Source organism: Hippopotamus amphibius, chromosome 12, assembly GCF_030028045.1.
Source record: "Hippopotamus amphibius kiboko isolate mHipAmp2 chromosome 12, mHipAmp2.hap2, whole genome shotgun sequence".
Lineage (NCBI taxonomy): Eukaryota > Metazoa > Chordata > Mammalia > Artiodactyla > Hippopotamidae > Hippopotamus > Hippopotamus amphibius.
In genome coordinates this window covers 9540704-9566740 of record NC_080197.1, presented here as the reverse complement: position 1 = coordinate 9566740, position 26037 = coordinate 9540704, and the positions used below count along the sequence as shown (strand labels likewise).

Genomic DNA, 26037 nt, shown 5'->3' with positions numbered 1-26037 from the left:
GCACCTGGAGGTACCCTGGAAAACAGAGAATCCCACACCCAGAACATCACTGCCAAACTGTGTTCCATGCTCTCCCCCAAAACCACCCCAGACTGAACACATCCAAATAAAAATCTGCCCCATAACAAAATGCTTGGGGAAAGCCAGAACAAGAACCTGAAGTTTGAGAAAACAATTATTTCAACACTAAAAAAAGATATGGGTCTTCTTTTTAAATTAAAAAAAATTTTTTTGGCTATGCCACGCGGCTTGTGGGATCTTAGTTCCCCGACCAGGGATCAGACCTGGGCCCCTGGCAGTGAATGTCCCACAACCTAAGCACTGGACCACCAGGGAATTCCCCAGACATGTGTCTTAAGATGGCTTATCTAGAGCCAGGGTGGTACAATGTCAAGAAGCCTAAGAATGATGAGATCTTAAAGCTTTCAGAAAAAAAAAAAAAGCCCAAATGAGCACACAACTCCTCAGACAACCCTGGATGGTAGCAACATGCAAACAGTATCTGCAAAGTTCCACAGAAATTATTGAAATAGAATTCTGCACTTGAACTAGCATTCGATGGGAAGGGAAAACAAAGCCAGCTGACAGATGAAGCAGGGCATCACACTTGAACCGTGTACATCAGAACAACGACAAAAAGATAAGTGGATAAGATGTGGGATTTAAGTAGTGAAATGGAAAGCACTGCTTCCAAACCACAGAAGAGAACCAATCATTTAAAAAAAAGGGATACAACAGAATATAAAATACGGTAAAAATCAAACTAAATGTCATTTAGTGCAACAAATGGATTAAGTTTCCTATTAAAAATGTCAATTACATTTTTAAAAAGTCAGCTTAATGATTTTAAGACACCCAAATAAAAATGGCAGAGAAGTAGAAAATGATAGAAAAATATTCTAGGAAAATGCAAAAAAGACATCAGAAATATCAATATTAGGTAAAATAAATCATGGTGAAAGCCACTAAACATTTCCTGCTGAAGAGATAGAACTCACCAAGGAGCCGTGAATCTAACTGATGAATCTAACATAGTTTCCCAAGAAGTTTTTCAAAGAAAAGCTTGAAAATTGTAGGACATATTTGAAAACAACTTTTGCTCAAGAATCAAAATCAGATTATAGGGACTTCCCTGGTGGCACAGTGGTTAAGAATCCACTTGCCAATGCAGGGGACATGGGTTCAATCCCCGGTCCAGCTGCGGAACAACTAAGCCTGTGCGCCTAGAGTCCATGCACTGCAACAAGAGAAGCCTGCGCACCGCAATGAAGAGTAGCCCCTACTTGCCGCAGCTAGAGAAAGCCTGTGTGCAACAACGAAGACCCAATGCAGCCAAATAAATAAAAAATCAGATTACAAACTCCCAAGAGATGAACAGTGAGTGCTGCATGTACCAAAGCCCACAGTCTAATCACTTTTCAGAAGAATGTTTATGAACTTCAGTTCATTTTAAACAAGAGGCTGAAAGCAAGTGAACCATATCCAACTCAAGAATCTAGAAGAAATGAAGATGAACAGTACTTGATCAATAAAAACAAAAAAAGGACGTTAAAAAGGGAGATTTGCTCAAAGAAGATACCGATAGGCCAAGGTTTTCAGTCTCAGCACTACAACCTTTTGGGGCCAGGTAATTCTTTGCTGTGCTCTGTCCCCTGCACTTAAAATATTCAGCAGCATCCCTGGTCCCTTCCCAGTAGATGCCAGTAGCACCTTCCTCCCCAATTCTGAGAGTCAAAAATGTCTCCAGATACTACCAAATGTCCTGGGGGCAGGGGGACAAAATTGTACCTGGTGGAGAACCATTTTAATAGACATTGGAAAGGAGAAAGGAGACAACAAACTCAATCATAACTATTAAGTAGGACTTTACCCCCATCAGTTTAGAAGACTCAGCAAGATGGTGATGGTCCAGGAAGATATAAAATTATAGTCTGATTCCAGACAGAGAATATAGAACAACTGAGAAAAACTGCTATGTCAGAGATGTGCCCCAAGGTAAACTGTTTATTGTTCGAATACTTGCTGTCCTTCCCAGAGGAATTGTGCTGCATGGTCCCATCACTGTAGGCTCGGGCATGTGACTGGCTCTGCCAAGGGAGGAGCAGCAAAACTGACCGTCACTGTTCCGCAAATGCTGTTAAGAGCCAGTGTCTTAGGAGGTCCCTGGTGGTCCAATGGTTAGGACTCCGCACTTCCACTGCAGGGGGCACGGGTTTGATCCCTGGTCTGGGAACTAAGATCCTGCAAACCGTGTAGTGTGGCCAAAACAAAAAGAGCCAGTGTCTGGTTGGCTACACTTGCCTCTCTTGCCCAGGATGACCTGTACCATTCCAGATCAGGGGTTGTTTGGATTTTTTTTTTTTAAGTATAGTTGATGTACAATATTATATGTTTCAGGTGTACAACAGTGATTCACAATTTTTCAAGGTTATATTCCATTTACAGTTATTGCAAAATATTGGCTTTATTCTCTGTGAAGAGGAGCGGTTCTAAATTTGGGCTGCCTCGTGGATAAAATTTAGGGGATCCAACACCACCTTGTATGAGAAATTTTTATCGCCATTACCTCTAACTGGAATTTAGCATTTCTTCCAATTACGGATGTAGTCAACAAACCACAATAATGGTACCCCAGACCCTCATTAACAGACATGAGCCATGTTCAGACCACATTCTACTTGCTGTAGTTCTCTGTATCCCTCTTGTCCATCACTACTTCACAATTAAGGTAGTTAGTAGACCAGCCACTGGATCCGAATATTTACTGCAGGGCTTCAGTGTTACTGTGCCAATGAATCATTTGGTGGAAAGGCGGTCTCACTAAAATGCAGTTTTTTCACAGCTTTGAGATATAATTGATATATGATATTGCGTAAGTTTAAGGTATATCATGTGATGGTTTAACACATGTATATCATGAGAAATGGTTACCACGATAAGGTTCCTTAACACCTCCATCACCTCAGTTACTGTTTTGTGTAAGAACATTTAAGATCTATTCATAGCAACTTATAAGTACATAATACAGAACTGTTAACTGTAGTCACTATGCACCCTGTACATTCGATCCCTAGGACTCACTCCTCTCATAACTACAAGTTTGTACCCTTTGACCAACATCTCCCCATTTCTCAAGCTGAACTCATAGAAACAGTAAAAATGCAGTTTCGGATTCAGTCGGTCTGGGTGGGGACAGATTCTGCACTTCTAACGAGCTCCCAGGTGGTGATGACCTTTCTAGTCTGTACCACACTTCAGGAAAGCAAGGGTTTAGTGTATTAAAATACCACACAGTGAACACTTTGATAGCAATTGTACTTAAATATAGTTTAATGTGCTTTTTATTATGTTTAAAAATATTGTTCTGGGAAGGGTCCGTAAGCTTCACAAAACTGCCAGGAGTCCACAGCAGGGAAAAGGTCAAGAACGCCTGTATCTGGTGTGTTACAGACAGGCCGCTCCACCAGCGGGTCCTGGAGAGAAGACCCTGAGGAGCGCAGCTGCCACGGACTCTGGGGACACAGGGGTGAGCAGAGCAGGCTTCAGTGGCCACTGAGATGGACACTGATCACAGCCTAATCTACGCCCTCTCCAGCCTCTGGAAAGAAAAGTCATAAACGGAGTATTGTGGGCACGTTCTACCCAATCTTCCAGCAAAAGTGTTTCCACGTTCAATTAGTTATTTAATAGCAGAGGGAAAGAAAAAAAATGCCTCAGCTCACTTCATGATAGATTAACCCTGATATCAATACCAAGTGAAGAAATACAGAGTGGGATAACAATACAAATGTTAGAAGTCAGTCTCCTTTGTGAGGCTAAAGCCAGAAAATCATCTTAAGTGCAAGACATTTGAAATTCAATCATCATTCTTGATGAAAAAACCCAAACAAAACAAAACACACCCCCAAACCAACTTCAGAAGGCTTGGAATAAAAAGAAAACTTCTTTGACATGATAAATGATCTCTAGAGAATTCTGAGCACTTGAACCACAAATGGTGGTTAAAAAAAAATAAAAGGAATTCCTGGCAGTTCAGTGCTTTCACTACTGAGGGCCCAGGTTCAATCCCTGGTTGAGAAACTAAGATCCCATAAGCCGCACAGCAGAAAAAAAAAAAAAAAAGAGAGAGAGGTAGAAAAGAAATCAAGATATCCCATTGGAGTAAGGAGTAAGATATGCATGGTTTACCTTCACACTACTCTTCAACTCTGACCCAGAGAACCAAGGCCAAGGCACTCCAGATCAAGTAGAAAGACAGGAAAACTCACTATTTGCATATGATAATCTACCTGGACAATTCAAGAGAATCAACTTGAACTATTAGAATAAGACAGCAAGGGGCCTGGAGAGAACACACAAAATTCATTTGAAACTAATTTTGCTCCTTTCAGCACCCTATCCAGTTCCCACACCCCCCTCGATCCCCCATCCTTAATCCCAGTCTCCTCCCTAAAGATAAGCACATCCAGACTTGGAAGGCAGGGTGCGGTGATGGTTAAGTGCCAGGTGATACAGGATGCTCTGCGATTCACAATCTTAATTTAGTACTTTTCAGCTGCTGACTGAGGAAGATACAATACTTGTGGTTCTTTTGGACTTTATTCCTTGCGGACTTTTCATGTGAATATTGGCACTTCTATTTCTTAAGTGATTGCTTGTTCTAATCCTTTTCCATTGGAGTCATCTTTGATTTGCAGGCATTCTTGTGTGTTCTGAAGATAAATTCTGCCCCATGCTGCATATTTCTTGTAGGACACTTGTCTTAACTTCTTAACGGTGTCTTAGTGTAAGTTTTAACTTTAGTCACATTTAATCTGTCTTCTTTGTGGTCTTTGCTAATTGTCTTTGCCTGTCTATTTCCAGCATAAATTTGTCCGCCTATATTTCCTGGTAAGTTATAGACTTTAATATTTAACTTATTTAGCATATTTGGAATTTGAATGGCAAATTTACCTATTCAAATGTCAATTACATTTTTAAAAAGTCTGCTGAAAACCAAAATATACTGGTTGTCTTGAGAACAAGCACTTGTGTGGTGATTGCACTGAAAACCAGGTGCTCTTCCTATGCTGCACCATTTTGACTTGAAAGAACTGAAAAACCATGGTTACTTTCAGATTTGGTATTTGGCAGATGTTTTCTCAAATATGAACTAAGTAAGCCTGTCAGGTCAAGGACCGTTACTGACAATACTGTGATGTTAATTTTTGGTTTCTAAAATGAAAGGTCGAATTTCAGAACATATATCCCCAATACCCCAGACTTGCGGTATCCTAATATTTCTGATGAGATTGGTAATATTAAGTCAATTTTTTCTCCTATGGTACAATGAAATGGGTCAACATTTGGAAGAATTACAGAAATTGGTAAAACCCGTATTTTCCCAAATGACCAGTGTATGACTGTCAAATCAAGCCTGGATAAGAGCCATTCAAAGTGGAAAACTAATGAATGGATTTTAACGGCTTGAAAAATTTATGGATGAGACTGCAAATTCCACACAGCAACTAGCCTTTACAAACAAACATTTGTTGTGTTTTGGTGTTATATTAAAGAAATAATTATCTGAGAAGGTTATCAAAATACTCCTCCATTTCCAATTACCTTATGTGAGAGGCCAGATTTTCTTCACATACGCCAGGGAAACCAACACAAGGCAATGGACTGTATACTGATATAGAGAGATGAGAATCCAGCTATTAAACAAGACAGGTGGGAATTCCCTGGTTGGCCAGTGGTTAGGACTCTGTGCCTTCACTGCTGAGGGCTTGGGTTCAATCCCTGGTCAGGGAACTAAGATACTGCAAGCCACATGGCCAAAACAAGATAGGTTTGTAAGGTATGCCAAATGTGTATACAATGTTACTTGTCACAATTTGTCTTGGAAAATAGTTTTTTCATAGAAGTGTTTATATATATGGGCTTACTTTTTTTTTCCCCGATAGGTATTTATTTATTTGGCTGTGCCAGGTCTTAGTTGAGGCACTTGGGATCTTTGTTGCAGCATGTGGGATCTAGTTCTCTAATCAGGGATTCAACCCAAGCCCCCTGCATTGGGAGCTCGGAGTCTTAGCCACTGGACCACCAGGGAAGTTCCACTGTTATTTTTTAAATGAATAATTAAAGTTCTGGTTTTAACTTCTAATGAAGTAATTTGAAAAAAACAAAAAATCTGGGGATCTTCAGTTTTCAAGTGTAAAGCATCTCAAAACAGCGGTTGGAAAAATCAATATTCTACCTATTTGGCAAAGGTCCAGCTTCAGCTTAAGTTATCACCCACACATCTACTGGCATCCCTTCCTCCCATTTACAGCTGGGTCAGAGATGCCATTTGGTCTATATTAGTTCTTTTTCTTGGTAACAGAACTTTCTCTTTGTAGCTGGGCACTTGCCACACAGATTCAAGACTTCAAGCTCCTGGTCTTCATTTCCACAGCTAAGAATGGCCGCGTGACTAAGTTCGGGCTAAATGGGCATCAACTCAAGTGATGTAACTTCTAGGATGTGCCTTTAAGATGCAGTAAGGCATCTCAGACCACACCAAGGAGAGCTACATCCTTGGGATATCAAAGTAACAAGAGCCAGAGTTCCTGAAACCATGGGGTCAGGCACCAGACTTAACTTGGACTGCCATGGGACAGAAATACTTTGGTTTTATTGCAACCTTTAGTTGCTGACTCACTTTTCCACGAATCACAAGGGATACCACTCCTGGCTCACGCCCAGAGGGGAAGATGCTGTGAGCCCTCCAGGCCCTACTCCTATCTTCCACTGGTTAAGAGATTCAGAGACGTAGAGCAGTTGCCTTGGATCCAGAGAAGTAGCCCAAGTGTACATCTACCAGAGGAGTTCAGGTCTGTTCTACATCTGCATCCCTGATGCAGTCAACCCCACCAAGGACAGGGCCTTGCCTTATACTTTCTGTATCCCCATCATGCTCTGTGTTATCCCAATAAGACACTAATCCAGCCCTTCCTATCTCTCCAGGTCCACCTGGCACTGTGGACATAGGGGCCCAAGGATTCTCTGCAGGGCCCACCTGTGCACTGCAGGATTTTGGCAGCATCTTTGGCCCCCACCCACTAGATGGCAGCAGCACCGCCCCCAATGGAGAAGGACTGCTCAGTTATCCTCAAGACAGAGTCATCCACTGTGAAGTTGCCTAGCCAGCCCACCGTGGTGGGGGCATCTCATCTATGCTCAGAGGGCTCCCGCAGTCTGCATGCTCTTACCAACATCATCCTGGCGGGCTTGTCTTTCAAGCCTTCACTAGGAGGCATTTCATGATCCACCCTTCCCAGGCAAAGCTGACCCTTTGTTCTCTAGTTTCCATAGCACAATGCCCATTTCCAGGAGAGACTAGTCGTCCAGAAGCTGTCCTCTTAATGATGGAGTTCCAGGGTTTTAGCTGGGCATGTGGCTGCCCTTCTTGAAGCCATTTTCGTGCCTGATGTGACTAAGTTCCATGACTAAGTTCCACTCATTATCCCGCCAGTCACAGGGGATGCTGCTTCTGGAGCATGACCTGAGGGAGGGATGCTGTGAGCCCTTCCTCCTGCTTCTGTTTTCCACTAGTTGAGAGACCGAGTTCTAGAGCAGCTGCCTTGGACCAAGAGATGAAGCTGGATGTTAAAGAGGACAGCTATTTCACCAGCTGTGGACTATTTGCTTCTTAAAGTGTACTTGAGAGAAATAAACCTGATGATGTTTAAGTCATTTAGTTTGGTTTCTTTGAGAGCAGAGATCAGTATCCCAACTCATACAGGCTACTAGAGGGTCTACACTAGAGCAGAGGTTGGCAAAGTTTTTGTAGTGAACCAGATAGTAAATCTTAGGCTTTGTGCAACTACTCAATAACCCCACTGTAGGACCAGAAAATAGCTATTTTTCATAATATTGTTAATATGTAATGGGCTTCCTGTTATATTATTTATAACAAAACAGCCATAGAAAACATTCAGCCAAGTGGGCATGACAACAGGCCATATGTCCTGTGCAGAGCCTGGTCACAAATTCCTTTGCTCCAGCTCATCTCATTTCTCTGTATTCTCAGCAGCTGGTTGCTCTGAAGGCACCTTCAAGAAGCAACCTCATAGCTCTTTTTTTTTTGGCCACGTGGCATGCAGGATCCTAGTTCCAGTGAAAGCACAGTCTTAACCACTGGACCTCCAGGGAAGTCCCTCAGCCATCTTTCATAGTTTAAAAGCCTCTTCCTCTGAAAAGCCAGTCATGACCAGGCTAGATCAAATCCCCCTATGACAGTCCTGGCACTTTTCCCCTTGCCTGTCAGTTACCATTATTGCCTCTGTGACTTTTTAGGTCCCAGCCCCTCCCATGAGACTAAGTTTCATAAGGCAGAGAGACTGTCTCTGTCCTGCTTACTACTATACACCGAGCACTTCATTCTACCCATTTCCTTGGGTTTTTTCTAACACTCAAGTTTTGAACAAATGAATAAGTACCTACCTGTGTGGATTCTTAGATGGCGGTCCAAATCTTTCATGCCATGAACAGTTTTGAAGTGGCAACCTAGAAAAGAAAAACAGGTTCCCTTAATATAACCTCAGAAAGGAAGCTCCTAGGAACCTGAAGTTCTGGAGAGTTGCACGCTGAGTCAGTGAGCGAGCTGATGCTGAGCTGGTGTGACCAAGCCGGGTACACAGACGGGGCTCAGCACATTGAGTTCACGCTTTACCTGGATAGCAGCAATTAAAGGTCCTCTCCCCAAGGGTCGCTGTTTGTTCCTTTGACTCAGAGGGAAGAGCCACGACAGGGGCTTTCTGGGTGTCACTGCTGTCAGTGGAGGGACAAGTTGGTTTTGGAACATCATTATGTAGTTCTGAAGCTGAAATTGAGACAATAGTAAGTATTACTTAATTTCTCAAATGTCAGTACCATGGTAAATCTTATAGTAGGTTTGGGCTTACTTCACCTATGCCTCCCCCCCGCAAAGAAACCCCAAATATTACAAGTTAGAAGCCATGCACACTCTGGTCTTAAAGTCCTCTTCCTCTTTACCAATTTCTAGGAAGCACAGGGGACAAAGGAACATAGTAACGTGACAGGGACACAACTGCCAAGATCCAGACTGCAAAACTTGGCAACGGTGCTTCTCAAACGACATAGGCAAGACCTGCTTCGTAAAATAATTTCCGATTCAACAGACCAGTATTTTTAATAAAATAAACACTATCAGAAAAATACAGTAAGATAATAAAAGCCCAAACGTTACTATTAGATATGACAAAGCTGGATGTTGAGCTATTTTTAAATGCTTACTCTCCATTTCCGAACTTATTTTGACTCAGTAACAGGTCACAGACCACACTTCAAGCGCCACTGCTCTCCAAGATAAAATGTCATTGTTCCAACTTGAAAAAAAGAGGAGAAAAACAAACAAACAAACAGAGACTACAGGACTTGAGATGGTCTGCAGTATCAGGACCTTTTTGGATCCTGATATACTATTAAAGCCATTTAAGACCGCGGGATGCACAAACACTAACTTTAAGTTTGATAAGGGAATTTTTTTTTAAGGTGTGAAGATGAATTTAAAGTTTTTAAAAGTATTCTAGTAATTTAGGGATGGCTGTTTGTAAGTTGTGTTACGCCCGATGTGCTTCAAAATAATCCAGGGCAGGGGAACAGCTACACAGAAGAAACAAGATTGGCCATAAGTAGTTACACATAGGTGTTGGAACTGAGCATCTGGTTTATTGCATCACCCTGTTAGTAAAGCTGAATCAGGTGAAACTTTTTGTGGGCCAAAATGGTCAGATAGTTTAATATGGCTCGATCTAATATGAAGGTTTAAAAACTTCTATAAGAAAGACTAAGTATTCCTCAAAGATTGTGAAGTGATTTCTCTCCAAATAGATTTAAGACCAGGGTAGAAAGAGGCGCCGTCAATGTCTTAAGTTTTAAAAGAAAAATGTACTAACTAGTTTATGAATTATAGTCCAGGGTCAGGGACTTTTGGCCCCAGGTATAGAAGGTGGATTCTGTTTTCCTTGACATGTTTGTCAAAGTTAAACCTTCTTACTATGAGAAGCTATAGAACACGCGGATGAGGGGATAGGGTTTGCTTAGCCACGTGCTAGCTGTGTGATTACTGGCAACATACTTAACCTTTCTGAGCCTCAGTTTACTTATCTGTAAAGAGGCATCACTGACCTGCTTCAGAGTTAGAAGAGATGAACTATGTAAAATCTTGGTGCAGAGCCCAGCCTTCATCGAGTCAATGTTATTACCGGGCTTCAGTTCAAGGACTTGCAGGTATCACATCCAAGTAGCTTAACAGGGCCTGAACAAGTGACCTAGTCCCATGGCTTTCAACTGGGGGTCATTTTGCGATACCTGGGGACGTTTTTGATTGTCACGATTGTGTGCACACACTTGCAATTGTGGCATCTAGTGGGTGCAGGCCAGGGACGTTGCTAAACATCCTATGATGCACAGGACGGCCCCCACATCCAAATCACCTGAATTGCAGCTTAAATGCAGTTTCCAAAGCCTCGTCCAGACTTAACTCGGGGTGGGCCCAGGAACCTGCATTTTTAAGAAAATATTTATTTTTGGCTGCATTGGGTCTTCATTACTGTGCGCGGGCTTTCTCTAGTTGCTGAGAGCGGGGGCTACTCTTCATTGCTGTGTGCGGGTTTCTCATTGTGGTGGCTTCTCTTTGTTACGGAGCACAGGCTCTAGTAGTTGTGGCACGTGGGCTCAGCAGTTGTGGCTCATGGGCTTAGTTGCTCCGAGGCATGTGGGATCTTCCTGGACCAGGGCTCCAACCCAAGCCCCCTGCATTGGCAGGTGGGTTCTTAACCACTGTGCCCCCAGGGAAGTCCCAGGAACCTACATTTTTAAAGCCCTCCAAGTGACAGCCTCATACTGCTCTCTAAGCCTTTGCTACTCAAGGGGTGGTCCTCAGAGCATTAACATCAGTGACCTGAGAGCTTGTTAGAAATGCAGAACCTCAGGTCTCAGACCTACAGAACCTGAACTTTAACGAGATCCCCAGGTGATGCCCATGCACATTAAAATGGCAAAGGTACAACTCCAAGCCAGCGCTACTCCAAAACCTGTGTATCACAATTACCTGGAGGGCTTGTTAAGGTACAGGTGGCTTGGGCTCCACCTCTGGAGTTCCTGACTCAGTAGGCCTGGAGTGGAGCTGGCAATTTTTCATTTCTAACAAGTTCCCAGCTGATGCTGTTGGTCTGGGGACCACACTGAGAATTTCTGCTCGGCGAGAAGAGAAACTGGCTCAGAGGAGATGCTGCTCAAGGCTGCTGGGCTAGACGTTTTCGGCCAATTAGAACCCACACTTGCCAGACCTGAAGTTCATAACTAAGCCCTTCAGAGGAAGACACAAAACCTCTCATTGCTTAGCAATTCATGTGTTAAAGCCATTAAACTCTTGAGGGTTTTTAATCCCACAGAAACCAAGGGAGACTGAAAAGCTGACACCTAGGTGAGAGGTGGTAAAGCACAGTGGTTTAGGAAACTGACTGGGAAGCCAGCTGATAAAGGACAAAATTGGAATTCGGAACTTATCAGTTGTGTGACCCTGGGTAAGTTACTCAACTCCCCTGCTCCTCAGTTTCCACAGCTGTAAAATGAGGATTATGGCCCCCATCTCACAGGTTTTGATGCAGTTCTTTATCACATGTATGTAAGAACCTTATACATAAGTGAGCACTGTATCAATGCTATCGGTTTTATTCACTGATGTGTACACACTCAAACCACCAGATTCGCAGGGACAGGGAAACACTGCAGTGCAAATTTGAAGATAGGCAGAAGGGAGATGGATGGGTTACAGCTCTCGGAAAACTGTGCCCAAGGTCACCCAGGCAAACTACGACAGAGGCCTGAAGAGCCTCGAAAGGCAACTTCCTCCTCTTCTTTTCCCCCAAGTTTCAGACTATTAATCAGTGTAAACCCCAACAGAATACACCAACATGATTTTGTGCATTTAGAGGGGAAATACTTCCTGGTTAAGTGCAAAACTGTGAGGATGGCTTCTGGAAGACCTTCATTCTAAGCAGCTTTACAGTGAAACATTTCATTTAGAAGTCTGGACCCTCTTTCTTCAGTTTGCTGTAATCTACATTCACTGAGTAGAACTTGTACTCATCATTGGGACCCAGTTTGTTCCAGGGTTCTGGTTTATTGTTTCTGTCCCAACTGACATCTGGATTGAACACTGCCAGGCGCAACACGTACAGTGCTGCTCCAGTACCTCCTGCTCCAATAAATATGAAGAGGGGCATCAAGCTAGGATGCTTTTTGGCCAGACGGAGAGAACAACAAACCTTCAAGGCCCGGGACTAAACATTCTCAGCACCAAGGAGCAGAGCCTCCTTCACTTTTAAGCATCCAGGAAAGCAAGGAAGGTCAGAAGCTACTCTCCTGAGAAAGGTACAGCCAGGGCAGAGACCCTTGTATCCTGAAAGAGGGGGTGGGGCCACATCTGACGGTTAGAACTCAGTGGCCATTTTAACACTTTGAGAAACTGCTGACGTTCCTTAGGCTGTTTTCCGGCCCCTCTTACTTTTTCACTGGTGGTGACTGAAGACTACCAGCTGACCTGCTCCATTCTATCTCCTCCAAAAGCTATGTGAATTGCAAAGCCACCTGCAAATTAAGAGTGGCCCAACCCTAAAAAAAAAAAAAAAAAGGGCAGGCTTCTAGCTCAGCATCCTAACAGACCTAAAATGCGTGGAGGAGGAACATCAGTTGCAAGGCTGCTTTTCTCCCCAGTGGTGGCTGGTCTTGAGGTGCCCTGGCACCCCCATTGCTGCGCAACACAGAACAGCCTTCCCAACCCTTCCAAACACAGGGAAATTCTCCAGGAGGTGCCCTCCAAGCGCTGTTTGCAGGAATAAAAAAGCAGCCCATGGCACTCACTTGGGCCTGGCTTTATTCAGGAATTGTCTTTTATAATGGCTAATGGCTCCCCCCCCCCCCCCCAAGACTCGACAGCCCTGATACCTCCTCAATTCTTTGCTTAGAGAGGATCAGCAGAAACCCTGCCCCCTCCCCAGGAAGACCCTTCAGTTCCACCTGCCTATCTCCAGTCTAGACCTTGAGCACAAAGACAGGATATTTTGGTTATAGTAGTTCTATCTAGCTAAGCTTTAGTTTTTTTGTTTTTTGTTTAAAGAAACTTATTTATTGAAATAGTAATAGATTGTAACTATTAACAGTCCAAAAGTTACTGTGAAATGTCTCCTCCCAGCCCGATTCCCCAGCCACCTAGTTCCCTCCAAAGGCAATGTTAGAGTTTCTTGAAACATTGTGTTTAATTAGCTATTATTTATCTAAAGGGTTGGTTTTCTTGGGTTTTATTTTTAAGATTGGCATCAAGCTTTAGTTTTAAATAAAAACTATTAGTTTATAAGTTGCTTCACTGTCTCCTTGAGAGCGTGTGATCAAAGCCCACCAGACAGACCTGCTGTTGGAGGTCTGATCCTTCGTAGTAGACGAGACGAGATCCCCCCCTTCCTCCCTTTCCCGAGCCAGGAAAATGCGGGGCAGGGGGAGAAGAGGAGAAAGTTGCGCTACCAGCCCTCTCACCACCCCCTCGCTAAGTTAAAGGCAGCAGCTACCCACGAGGGGAGGGAAGATGAAGGGCAGAGGGGCTGTCAAGTAGGAACCTACATTGTCTTATCAGAGTGCAAGATACTCAGAAGGGGAAGCGCCTTAGAAATGCAGATTCCCGACTCCACCCCACCCCTGAGATTCCAGCGGGGGGTGTGTGTGGGAGCCTGCGGAATTTAGCGAGTTCTCGAAGCTTCCTACCCGCAGGCGCTACAGAAGCAGAGGCTCCAAGGCCCACCGGGTGAGAAATACTGCCCCGGGGGGTTAGGGTAGGCCAGGGCTCTCTAGGCTTCTCCCAGACCCCCACTGGCCCGGTGGCAGCCGGGGCGAGCCTGTGAAATCCCACAAGGGCACGGCCGTGCTCCGAGACCCCTTCGGAGCCTGGGGCTCCCGTCGCTTCTCAGACGTCAGTGGGACCCCCCTCGAAGCTCAGGCCTCGCTGACGCCCGAGGCCTCTGCGCTCGCTGTTCCCTCTGCTATCTCCACCGCTGGCTCCCTCACAACCTCCAGATTTTTACTCGACGGTGCCCTCCACGGAGAGGATTTCCCTGGACAGCACCCCGCCCCGTTCCCAGCTTGATGTTTTCCCCAGCGTTCACCCCTAACACACTTAACGCTCCACCCCTTTATCTCGTGGGCCATCTTCCTCGTCCCCACTGGGCCAGAAGCTCAAGGAGGGTCAGACTTCTGTCCTCCTTGTTCGTCGCTGTGTCTTTCTCCAGCACCTAGCCCCAGGTCCTGGCAAAAGCGCAGGCGTTTTTCAGATATCCGCCCCCTCCCCATCCCCCAGGAAGACGCCTGGCGCGCGGGTCTCAGCGCCCACCTCCCAGCGCGCTGCCCCAGCCCAGCGCCGAGGAGGTCGGGCACCCGGGTGCCGGCGCACCCTGAAGAGAGCCTCCGAAGAAGTCTCAGAGCATCCTTCTAATGTGTTCGAGAGATGAACTGTCATTTGAAAGCGCTTGGCGGCGGAGGGGTGGCGGGGAGCGATTGCAGGAATCCACTCGGGGAGCGACGTAGTTTTCCCGAGGAGGGTAAATTTACAAGGGGGGGGGGGTGTAATTTACAAAGGGAGGGGCAGCAAGGTCCGAGCCCCAAAACGCGAGTTAGAAGCTTCACCCCCACCTTCCGCGCCCGGCGGCCGGGCCGTCGCACCTGCGCGGGTCTGGGGACCATCCGAGAAACTCCCTCCAGCCCCCAGGCCGGGCGCCCGCATCGTTACTCACCCGGCTTCCCCACCACCTCCGGGGCCCCCTCGGCGAACTCCTGGCACTCAGGATGCGGCTCCTCGGAGCTAAGATGCTGGGGCCTGGCCTGCTTGCGCCGCGACATGGCGTGAGGATCGGGGCTCTGGCGACTCCCTGCGAGTGGCCAGCCTCACACAACCAATTCCCGGAGTTCAGAAATTACCCTCCTTCGGCCGGAGCGCGCATGTCCCGGCAATTCTGCTCACCAGCCGAGCAGGGCGATTTATCAAGAGCTCTGACGGCTGATTGGCCCGGAGCCAAGACCTCGGGGCTCCTGGGGAAGCGCGGTCCGCACCCGGGCAGCCCGCACCACCTGGGAGCTCGTTAGAAATGCTGACTCTCGGGCTCCACCCCAGACCCGCTGAATCAGAATCTGCATTTTAACAAGCTCCCCAGGTGATTCGCAGGCACATTAAAGTTTGAGAAACCGTGTCTGCATTTTAACGAGATCCCCAGGTGATTCGTTTGCCCATTAAAATTTTAGAAGCACAGCTCTCCTCCAACTTTAATGTGCGCACGAATCACTGGGGATCTCGTTAAAATGCAGATTCTGACTCAGTGGGTCTGGGGTGGGGCCTGAGCTTCTGTATTTCTAACGAGCTCCCAGGTGATGCCGCTTCGGCTGCTGCCGCACAGGCGGCGCTTTTAGATTCTTGCTTAATTGGTCTGGGCTGAACCTGGACATTGGTGTGTATATATATATTAAATATATATATATTAAAAAGCTCCCCAGGTTATCCTGATGTGCAGCCAAGGTTGAGAAGCACGACCTCCACTCTTGGCTGCATATTCGAATTTAAAATTTAAATGAGGCTAGAGGGTCTACAGCTGCAGGCTGAACCTACAGGTCCCGGAAGAGCTGGTTACAAATGCAGATTCCGAAAAAGGTTTTTTTGGCTTCAGGCGGCGGGGCCCAGGAATCTGCATTTCTATGCAGCGTCTCTCTCTAACTCCCACCCCACCCCCGGCCCCGGGATTCTAGTGTCGGGGGTCTGAGACCACACGGAGGAAGCCTGGGGCCAACAGGGGCGCGGGCCCCGCCCAGCAGGTGACTGAGGCGTGGTCCTCGGGGGATTGAGCTAATTGGCGTTCGTGTTCAGGCTGGCTGGCCCCTTGATGAGACCCGAGGGGGCCCCTCCTTGCACCAGGTAAACGACATCCAACAGGGAGCAAGAAAGCCACCTACAAGCCCCAGGTGTTTACTTTCTTCCGTTGGGGAGCTACTTAAAGCGGGGCTTCGCCCCAAGCTTGCCGGGACCTGAGAGTCACGTGGGGGCCTTGGTTAAAAAAGACCCAGGTTCAGCTCGGAATCCGTAGGGCGGGGCCTGGGAATCCGTATTTCTAACATTGCCGCGGGTGTTTTTCTGCCCTGGCTTGCCGCGGCCCCGTGGGGTTTTGCAGCGTCCTGTAATTCGCCTTCTGTGAGCCTACCCTTGACAAACCCTAGGGGACGACCTGCGAGAAGAGCATTTTTATATTTCTTAAAAAAGAAGCTGTTTTCACAAACTTCCCGTTGATTTTCAAGTTGTAAATTGTAGGGATGTTTGTGTCAAGCCAGGTAAAGTCACTCAACGTTAAATTTTCGAGACAAATGTTTTAAAAGCAACTTTAAAGTTTTCTTTGGGATGTGTGTATATGTGTCTAGGTACCCATATACGCAAGCCATTTCAAAACACTCCCATGCGCTTGTGTTTGTCTTTTGTCCTTTTGGAATGTCTCAGAAGGATCACTGGGAGCACTGGTCGCCTCTGAGGAAGTTGAAAGAGGAAATGCACCAGCCACGAGGTTGGGAGGCATCTGATACGGCTTCTTATACTTGAGATGTGTACCTGTGTTTGTATTTGCTGTGTTTCTTCAGCTCAGGTGCACACAATTGGATGAACCAATCTTTGGTACATGATCCATTGTCAACCCTGATCTGTCGCTGACCTGTATTTATTTGGTTGCTTGTTTGTTGCTTGGCTTATTCTGATATAATTAATACCAGGGACTGCCCCAAACTAGGACCTTAACCGTAACCTGCATTTCTCATATACCTCCTTTCATCCCCTCCCCCAATTTAATAGCCATCCACCTAAACACTTCATTCTTTATCCCTTTGCTTTTTTTTTAAGCGTTTTTTTGCACCTACATGTATTCCTTAAATTTTAATTTTTAAAGAACTTCATAAAAATGATATGTAATATTCCAGGAATCACTCCTCTCCCCACCCTTTATTATATTGCTAAGATCATCCAAATTATCACTGTTGTTCAACTATTTTGACTGATATGTAATATTCCAGGGTGTGAAAATACTACAGTTGGTTCATCTGCCCTCCTGTTGATGGGCACTTGGGTTGTTTCCCAGTCTTTGCCATGTGAATAATGCAGCTATGACCTTTCTAAAAAGTGTCAGTTTCTTAAATGAATGTATACATTGGTTGGATTGTAAGTGACTATTTAAGAAATGATGCCACAGTGGAAGAACCAATCTACACTTCCGCTAGCAAGGTAAGAGGTATGGTGGAGTCACATCCTTTTACCACACTCCGTATTATCAAATGTCTTCATTTTGCCAATCAAATTGACATACAATGACAGTTTTGATTTGCATTTTCCTTGAATATATTTCAACAAAAAGCAAAGTAAATTATCAATGTTTTCTACAAGTATAATGACAGCAACAGATTAAAATTTGATTCCTTTTCTGAAGGCATAATTTTAGTATTTTATAATACATCTATTCAATGTTTTGGTCCTAAATTAATTTTTTTTTCCATATTTGGTTTTCATGGCTTGATTTCAAGGGTTATCGCTGAAAAGCTGAAAAGAAAAAAACCTCATAGGCTATATAGAAAAAAACCAAGTATCATTGGCTGTGCTTAAGTCGTGGTCCTCCCTTTTTAATCCCATTCACCAGTTATATACATTGACTCTTCATTTTCTTTGAAATCCAGCTCGTAAATTTTCATCTTCCCTGATAATCAACCTGGGGCTTCTACAAAGTAAACTAAAGAGGAGGCATCACTATATCTTTAACAAATGAATTTCGAACCCACTGAAGCTCTTTATTTGAAAGATGTTTGAACAGATTAGGAAATTCTGTTGCTAAGTTTAAACACACATATAGGTTTTTATAGGTGACAACTCTTCATTATTTTCAGCAACAAAATCACCTAACACGGGAATCATGGCTAAATATGCATTTCAAATACTCACTCCTTAGGATGCTTCTCTTGGAAACTAGTAACTTTCTCATTCTTTATATAGATCACCTTTATCCTGAGTTGGTTTTTGTTGTTGTTGTTGTTTTAAATGGTTGTTAGGTAGTTCCCTCTCTTTACAGAGAAAGTCAATACATTTTCAAGCCTTATCACTTTGTAAAAGAAAAATGGGGTATATTTATAGTTTTGAAAACTGAAGTATTTTGCCAAGAGATACAGTGTACCTCTGAATTATACAGGAGATTCCCCTGGTCACTTGACATCTCCTTACAAAGCATTACAAAGATCCCAGAGGCAGTATCATGTCATTACAAAGCACACAGACTGGGGCCAGCCTGAGTGAGGATGCTGGCTCTGTTACCATGTGACCTTGAGAAAGCTGCCCTGTGTCCCAGTTTTCTCATCAATAAAATGGTGATGCTAATACAGCCAGGGTGGTTGTGAGGGTGAATGAATTCATATACGAAAAGTACACAGAACAATGTCTGCTACAGAAGCAGTACTCTCTAAATGTTACCCATTATTTATAACAGGAGGGTGAGAGTTATAGTTGTCTGTAATAACATGCAGCTAATGCTCATCTAGAATTGGTGGTTCCCTGGCAGTCCAGTGGTTAGGGCTCAGCATTTTCATTGCCGAGGGCCCGGGTTCAATCACAAGCCAGGTGGCGAGGCCAAAAAATAATAATAATAATAAAAAAAAATAATTGGTGGCTCCAATGAACTTGGGACAGATATTCTGTTTTATGTGGGAATAAACTGGAAGCAAACGAGCCTGTGCTGACCTTACTCAACCCTTGTGAGTTGCAGATTCTCATGCCTTCATACCAGTTTCTCATTTACTCATTTAATATTGGTCAAAGAATTGCTTTCTTTTCTAAGAGAAATAAATAAAAATATAATTGCCGCTCTGATTGTCCGGGGCCTTCTGTGCGGGGGGAGCACCTTGCTTGGGTCATGTTCTCCTCAAGCCCCCCTCGCTCGACCTCTGTTATTACCACCTAGTATTCTTCACTGTGGATACAGGAATGAATCAAGAAATGTTTATCCAGGTAAACATGGTGCCCAAATGGGGTGTAAAGCTAGACAGGAGCAAATCTCATTTCTTCATCTGCCAAGAATTTATGTATTTGTTCATCTGATGGTAATCTGAGCCCAGACTATTGCCTGGCTCTGTTCCAGGTGCTGGGGACAGACAGAAAGACACAAGATCCAGCAGGGCAGCGTGAGAAGGAAGGAAGGAGTGAGTGAGGGTGCAGGTCATTTCAGATAGGGGTGGGGGCTACAACCAAGATGAAGTGGGGTGGGGTGGTGAAGAGAGGTAGTGGGGGCGGTACCCAAGTTTGGGTAGACGTGACCGTTGAGCTCAAGCCTGAATGTAATAGGCGGTCCTGGGAAGAACAGCTTTAGTGTGTTTGAAGCAAAGTAAGAAGATTCAGTGGCTAGCTGTTTCCCAGAGAAGAACAGTGAAAAGAATTTGAAAAAAAGAGTCCAAGCTTGCTTACTTAGTAAATAAGTGCAAGTTAAAAATACATTGAAGGGGACTTCCCTGAGAGCACAGTGGTTAAGAATCTGCCTGCCAATGCAGGGGACACAGGTTCGATCCCTGGCTTCGAAAGATCCCACATGCTGTGGAGCAACTAAGCCCTTGAGCCACAACTATTGAGCCCGTGTGCTGCAGCTACTGAAGGCTGAGTACCTGGAGCCCGTGCCCTGCAACAAGAGAAGCCACTGCAATGAGAAGCCTGAGCACCACAACGAAGAGTAGGCCCCACTCGCCGCAACTAGAGAAAGCCCATTCGGGGCAGCGAAGACCCAATGCAGTCAAAAACAAATAAAAAAAAATTTAAAAATACATTGAAGTACTGTTTTATATCCTGTCTGAGTAGAAAAGATAAATACACACAGACATATTAGTAAAGGTGAGTGTATGCTGTGATCCAGCCATTCCTCCTCCACACTTCTCAAGCTGTGCATGGGATCACTGGGGACCTTGTTAAAATGCAGATTCTGACTCCAGTGCTTCTCAAACTTTAATGTACAGAAGAATGACCTGGAGATCGTGTTAAATGCAGATTCTGGGCAATAAACGTATAAGAGATGGTCAGCATCACTAATTATAAGGGAATGAATATTAATCATAAAGTCCTCCTTTTATTCACCTATTTGCTCAATAAAACTCTACATTTAATAAGAGTGCAGGGAGATTAGTCTTCTAATGCATTGCTAGTGGGAGTGTGAATGGTTATAGTCACTTTGGAGGGTAATTTGGCAATCAGTCTTTAGATATGCTCTGCCAATGGTCTATCAGTTCTGCTTTCCATCTATTCTTCTCCAGAGAAACGCCTGCACATGTGCACAGGGGGACGGGTCCAAGGATGTTTGTTGCAACACCATTGTCACAGAAAAATACTTGGGAAACAACCTAAATGCCCAACAATAGGGGAATGGTTAGATTCAACTGTGGTTTAGCCACACCAGGCAGCAAATACAAGTAATCAGCCAGATTTACGATTATAGGCATGGCTAGAGCTCCAGATATATTGCATTGAAGAGGAAAAGCAAGTTCTACATAGATATGAACATATATTCAAGTCCACATATGTTTTCAGTGGTGAAAAATGAAAATCCAGAGGAAAAAGTCCTGGCAGAATGCACAGCAGCTGTGAGTTAAGCGAGGTGGAGGCGGGGTGTAGAGTGGGAGGGGAAGGACTGGAGAGCCTAAAATTTCCACAGGTGTGCATAAGGGAACATTATCCTTAGCAGCATTTTAAAAAAATAGGCAGTGTGTTCACATACTACATTATGGCTAAAATTTAATAATTAAAATTACTAAATTATGGTTCTGCCATACAATAGAATAAATTCTTTATGACTATAAAAAGAATAATGTATTTCTCTGTGCACTGATGGAATATTTTTCAAGATGTATGAAGTGAAATAGTCAAAGGACAGAACACAATGCTATTGTGTGTATGTATATATAGGTATCTAAATACATATATAGATTCTTCAGTATATGCAAATCAATCAATGTGATACATCACATCGACAAATTGAAGGATAAAAACCATATGATAATCTCAACAGCTGCAGAAAAAACTTTTGACAAAATTCAACATCCATTTACGATAAAAACTCTCCAGAAAATGGGCATAGAAGGAAATCACCTCAACATAATAAAAGCCATATATGAGAAACCAAAAGCCAACATCATTCTAAATGGTGAAAAACTGAAAGAATTCCCTCTAAGAACAGGAACAAGACAAGGGTGTCCACTCTCACCATTATTATTCAACATAGTTTTGGAAGTTTTAGCCACAGCAATCAGAGAAGAAAATGAAATAAAAGGAATCCAAATTGGAAAAGAAGTAAAATTGTCACTCTTTGCAGATGACATGATATTATACATAGAAAACCCTAAAGATTCTACCAGGAAACTGCTAGCACTGATTGATGAATTTAGTAAAGTAGCAGGATACAAAATTAATGCACAGAAATCTCTTGCATTCCTATACACTAACAACAAAAAAGCAGAAAGAGAAATTAAGGAAACTCTCCCATTCACCATTGCAACCAAAAGAATAAAATACCTAGGAATAAACCTGCCTAAGGAGGCAAAAGACCTGTATGCAGAAAACTATAAGACACTGATGAAAGAAATCAAAGACAATACAAACAGATGGAGAGACATACCATGTTCTTGGATTGGAAGAATCAACATTGTGAAAATGACTGTACTACCCAAAACAATTTACAGATTCAACGCAATCCCTATCAAATTAGCAACAGCATTTTTCACAGAACTAGAGCAAGAAATCTTACAATTTGTATGGAAACGCAAAAGACCCCGAATAGCCAAAGCAATCTTGAGAAGGAAAGATGGAGTTGATGGAATTAGGCTTTCTGACTTCGAACTATACTACAAGGCCAAGTGATCATGACAGTATGGTACTGGCACAAAAACAGAAAGGAAGATCAATGGAACAGAATAGAGAACTCAGAGGTAAACCCAAGCACATATGGGCACCTTATCTTTGACAAAGGAGGCAAGAATATACAATGGAAAAAAGACAGCCTCTTCGATAAGTGGTGCTGGGAAAATTGGACAGCAACATGTAAAAGAATGAAATTAGAACACTTGATCTAACACCATACACAAAAATAAACTCCAAATGGATTAAAGACCTAAATGGAAGGTCAGACACTATAAAACTCCTAGAGGAAAACATAGGCAGAACACTCTATGACATCCATCAAAGCAAGATCCTTTTTGACCCACCTCCTAGGATAATGGAAATAAAATCAAGAATGAACAAATGGAACCTAATGAAACTTAAAAGCTTTTGCACAGCAAAAGAAACCATAAACAAGACAAGAAGACAGCCCTCAGAATGGGAGAAAATACTGGCCAGCGAAGCAACAGACAAAGGATTAATCTCCAAAATATACAAGCAGCTCATGTAGCTTAATACCAAAAAAGCAAATAACCCAATTCACAAATGGGCAGAAGACCTAAATAGACATTTCTCCAAAGAAGACATACAGATGGCCAACAAACACATGGAAAGATGCTCAACACCACTCATCATTAGAGAAATGCAAGTCAAAGCCACAATGAGGGATCACCTCACACTGGTCAGAATGGCCATCATCAAAACATCTAGAAACAATAAATGTTGGAGAGGGTGTGGAGAAAAGGGAACTCTCCTGCACTGTTGGTGGGAATGTAAGTTGGTACAACCTCTATGGAAAACAGTTTGGAGGTTCCTTAAAAACTAAAAATAGAACTACCATATGATCCAGTCATCCCACTCCTGGGCATATACCAGAGAAAACCATAATCCAAAAAGAAACATGTACCGCAATGTTCATTGCAGCACTATTTACAATAGCCAGGACATGGAAGCAACCTAAATGCCCATCAACAGATGAATGGATAAAGAAGATGTGGCACACATATACAATGGAATATTACTCAGCCATAAAAAGGAATGAAATGGAGCTATATGTAATGAGATGGATTGATCTAGAGACTGTCATACAGAGCAAAGTAAGTCAGAAAGAGGAAAACAAATACTGTGTGCTAACTCATATATATGGAACATAAAAAAAATGGTACTGATGAACCCGGTGACAGGGCAAGAATAAGGATGCAGATGCAGAGAATGGACTGGAGGACATGGGGCTGGGGGGGCAGGGGGCGAAGGGGAAGCTGGGATGAAGTGAGAGAGTAGCATAGACATACTTACACTACCAATTGTAAAACAGATAGCTAGTGGGAAGTTGCTGTATAACAAAGGGAGATCAACTCGATGATGGGTGATGCCTTAGAGGGCCAGGACAGGGAGGGTGGGAGGGAGTCACAGGAGGGAGGGGATAAGGGGATATATGTATAAACACAGCTGATTCACTTTGGTGTACCTCAAAAGCTGGTACAAGAGTGTAAAGCAATTATATTCCAATAAAGAGCTTAAAAAAAAAAAAAAAGAAAGTAGGTTAGAGGATACCAGGGGCTGGGTGGGAGGGGTTAATGGGGGTTATTGACCAATGTGAACAGAGTTTTTGTGCAAAGGAATGAAAAATTATGGAAAGAGTGGTGACAGTTGTGCAATATTGTGAATCTAATTAATTCCACTGAATTGTACACTTAACGTGGCTAAAATAGCCAATTTCATGCTATGTATAAATTTACCACAATAAAAATATTTTAAAATAAAAAAACATATATATAACAGAATCTCTCTCTATAAAATTTAAGATATATATATATATATACACACACACATACACACATAAGCTTGTGAATGCAGAGAAGACCAGGCTGCTGGTAATATGAGTCATCTCCGGGGACAGGACAGCAGTATTTGTGATGCAGTTGTCTGAGTGATGGACATCCTGCTATATACATTTTTGCAGTCTTTTAAGTTTGAAAATTTAAAATTTGGCACCCGTACAAGAATGTACAAAATAAATGTGCAATCTAAGGAATAAAACACCAGAGTAGCCATCAACACTGTAAGATACGAAACATTCTTAGTGTGAAAGAAGCCTTCACATGTTCCTATCCTTCCTACTGCCAGCTTCTTCCATGATCTCTAATTTTGTGTAATAATTATTTAAAAATAGTTTTGTCACCTAAATATGTTGCTTAGTGTTGCTGCTTGTTGAGCAGTATGACTAACTTTCCTTCACTTGCTCCTTTACACCTATGAGAGTCAACACGTTCCTGCAGGCAGCTGGGGTTCATTCATTGTCACCCTGTGAATATATCACACTTCATCTACACCATCACTGCCAATGGGTGGTCTCCAGTTTGTAATTATGAGCCACGTAGCTATGAACATCCTTGCACAGGTTTCCTGATCCACATGTGTAAGTTTCTCTATGCCCAGAATCTGCATTTTCACCAGATGCCCTGGTGATTCTCATGCACAGTAAGTTTGGGAAATGCAGTGTGGGAGGAATGCCTGGATCAGAGCATATGCTTACATTCAAATTTGCTAGGAAATGCCAAACTCTATTTCAATGTGGCCATATTAATTTATATTCACATAAGCATATATAACTTTTTAAATTAAAATGAAAAAAAGAAGCTAGTTAAAAAGTCACTAGGGGGACTTCCCTGGTGGTCCAGTGGTAAGGAATCTGTCCTGCAATGCAGGGGACACGAGTTAGGTCCCTGATTGGGAAACTGGGATCCCACATGCCACAGGGCAGCTAAGCCCATGCACCACAACTGCTTCACCCACGAGCCTCAACTGGAGAGCTCGTGTGCCGCAAACTGCAGAGCCCATGCGCCCTGGAGCCTGCAGGCCACAATGAAAGATCCCGCATGCCACAACAAAGATCCCCACATGCTGCAGCTAAAACCCAACACAACCAAAAGGAAAAAAAAGAAAAAAGTCACTAGGGCACAGTCTTAGCTGAAAACAGAAATAACCACAATACAGATCCTCAGTTCTTCCTCCTCTTTCCTTTCTCCTCCCCCACTCCAGCCCCTCCCTCCCTTCATGGATTAGAATTTGAAATGATAAGATGAAATATTGGAGGAGGATACTGTATAAGCAACAATGTTAATCAGGATCTTTACAGTGGAAACAGCCTCCAATTAACCTGCTGGCCCCTACAGGTTTGGAAGTTCCTGAACTGTAAAGGAATGTTATCCAAGAATAGGAATTCTAAGCTTCTAGATGTGGGACTGGGTGTAGCAGGCCTGGGCTGGTCAGTTGTCTTACCTACTCTTGAGAAAAATGAGTTTTCAGTCCCTTTCTGGTGACACTGAAATCACCCAGACCAACTGTCATTTTCAGGTTCTTTTAGTGTTCCATACAGTCTCCCTGACTGACCTATTCTACCAGGGCTTGTTCCAGAATGATTCATTTGTTTACCAAACATTAATTGAGTTCCATCTGGGTGTGAGGTGCTAAACTAACCACTGGGAATGCAACAGTAAGCCTTTAAAGAAGTCACAGAATAATCAAGAGGAAAATAAGTAAACAAGCAGTTACAATACAGTGTGATAAAGACTCACAGAGTGGTCAGGCAAAGCTTCCTGCAAGAGGCAGATTCATAACCTGAGAGGTGTAGGAAGCATAGGTCTTGGGCAGACAGAGAAATGAGGCAAAGAGGGTTCCAGGCAGAGGGCCTAGCTTGTGCAAAGACCCAGCTGTGGCACTTTGAGGAACCTCGGTCTGGCTGCAGGTGGGCAGAGTGCTGGAGACAGGAGATGGGTAGGGAGTAGATGCAAAGGCTTTGCATGGCAAGTAGAGTATAATTAAACCAGTTCCTATTTCTCCTTTCCCCTCTCTCCCTAGTAAACTTGGACACAACCAGAGACAGATCCCAGGCCTGGTTTGGGGTTACTTAACCTCTCCTTGTCTGAGTAGCAACAACAGTGGTGGTAGTGATGACTACGACAATGACAATGACAAGAGTGAGTATTCAGAGAGGCTTACCATGTGCTAAGTAGCATTTTAGAGTA

At 43.7% G+C, this 26037-nt stretch overlaps 1 protein-coding gene across 2 annotated transcripts in view; it reads right to left on the bottom strand.

The window, feature by feature from the left end:
• The window catches only part of ZFP64 (ZFP64 zinc finger protein), a 77046-nt gene that overhangs the window by 5403 nt on the left and 45606 nt on the right, over positions 1-26037 (bottom strand). Inside the window, exons 1-3 of one of the 2 annotated variants that reach the window (XM_057702437.1) lie at positions 14829-14934; positions 8696-8845; positions 8467-8529 (exon numbers count right to left, since the gene is read on the bottom strand). In XM_057702437.1, the coding sequence (XP_057558420.1) occupies positions 8467-8529; positions 8696-8845; positions 14829-14934 (319 nt within the window). Of the gene's footprint in view, positions 1-8466; positions 8530-8695; positions 8846-14828; positions 14935-26037 lie in introns of those variants that run through there. The other variant, XM_057702436.1, reaches the window with a different exon arrangement.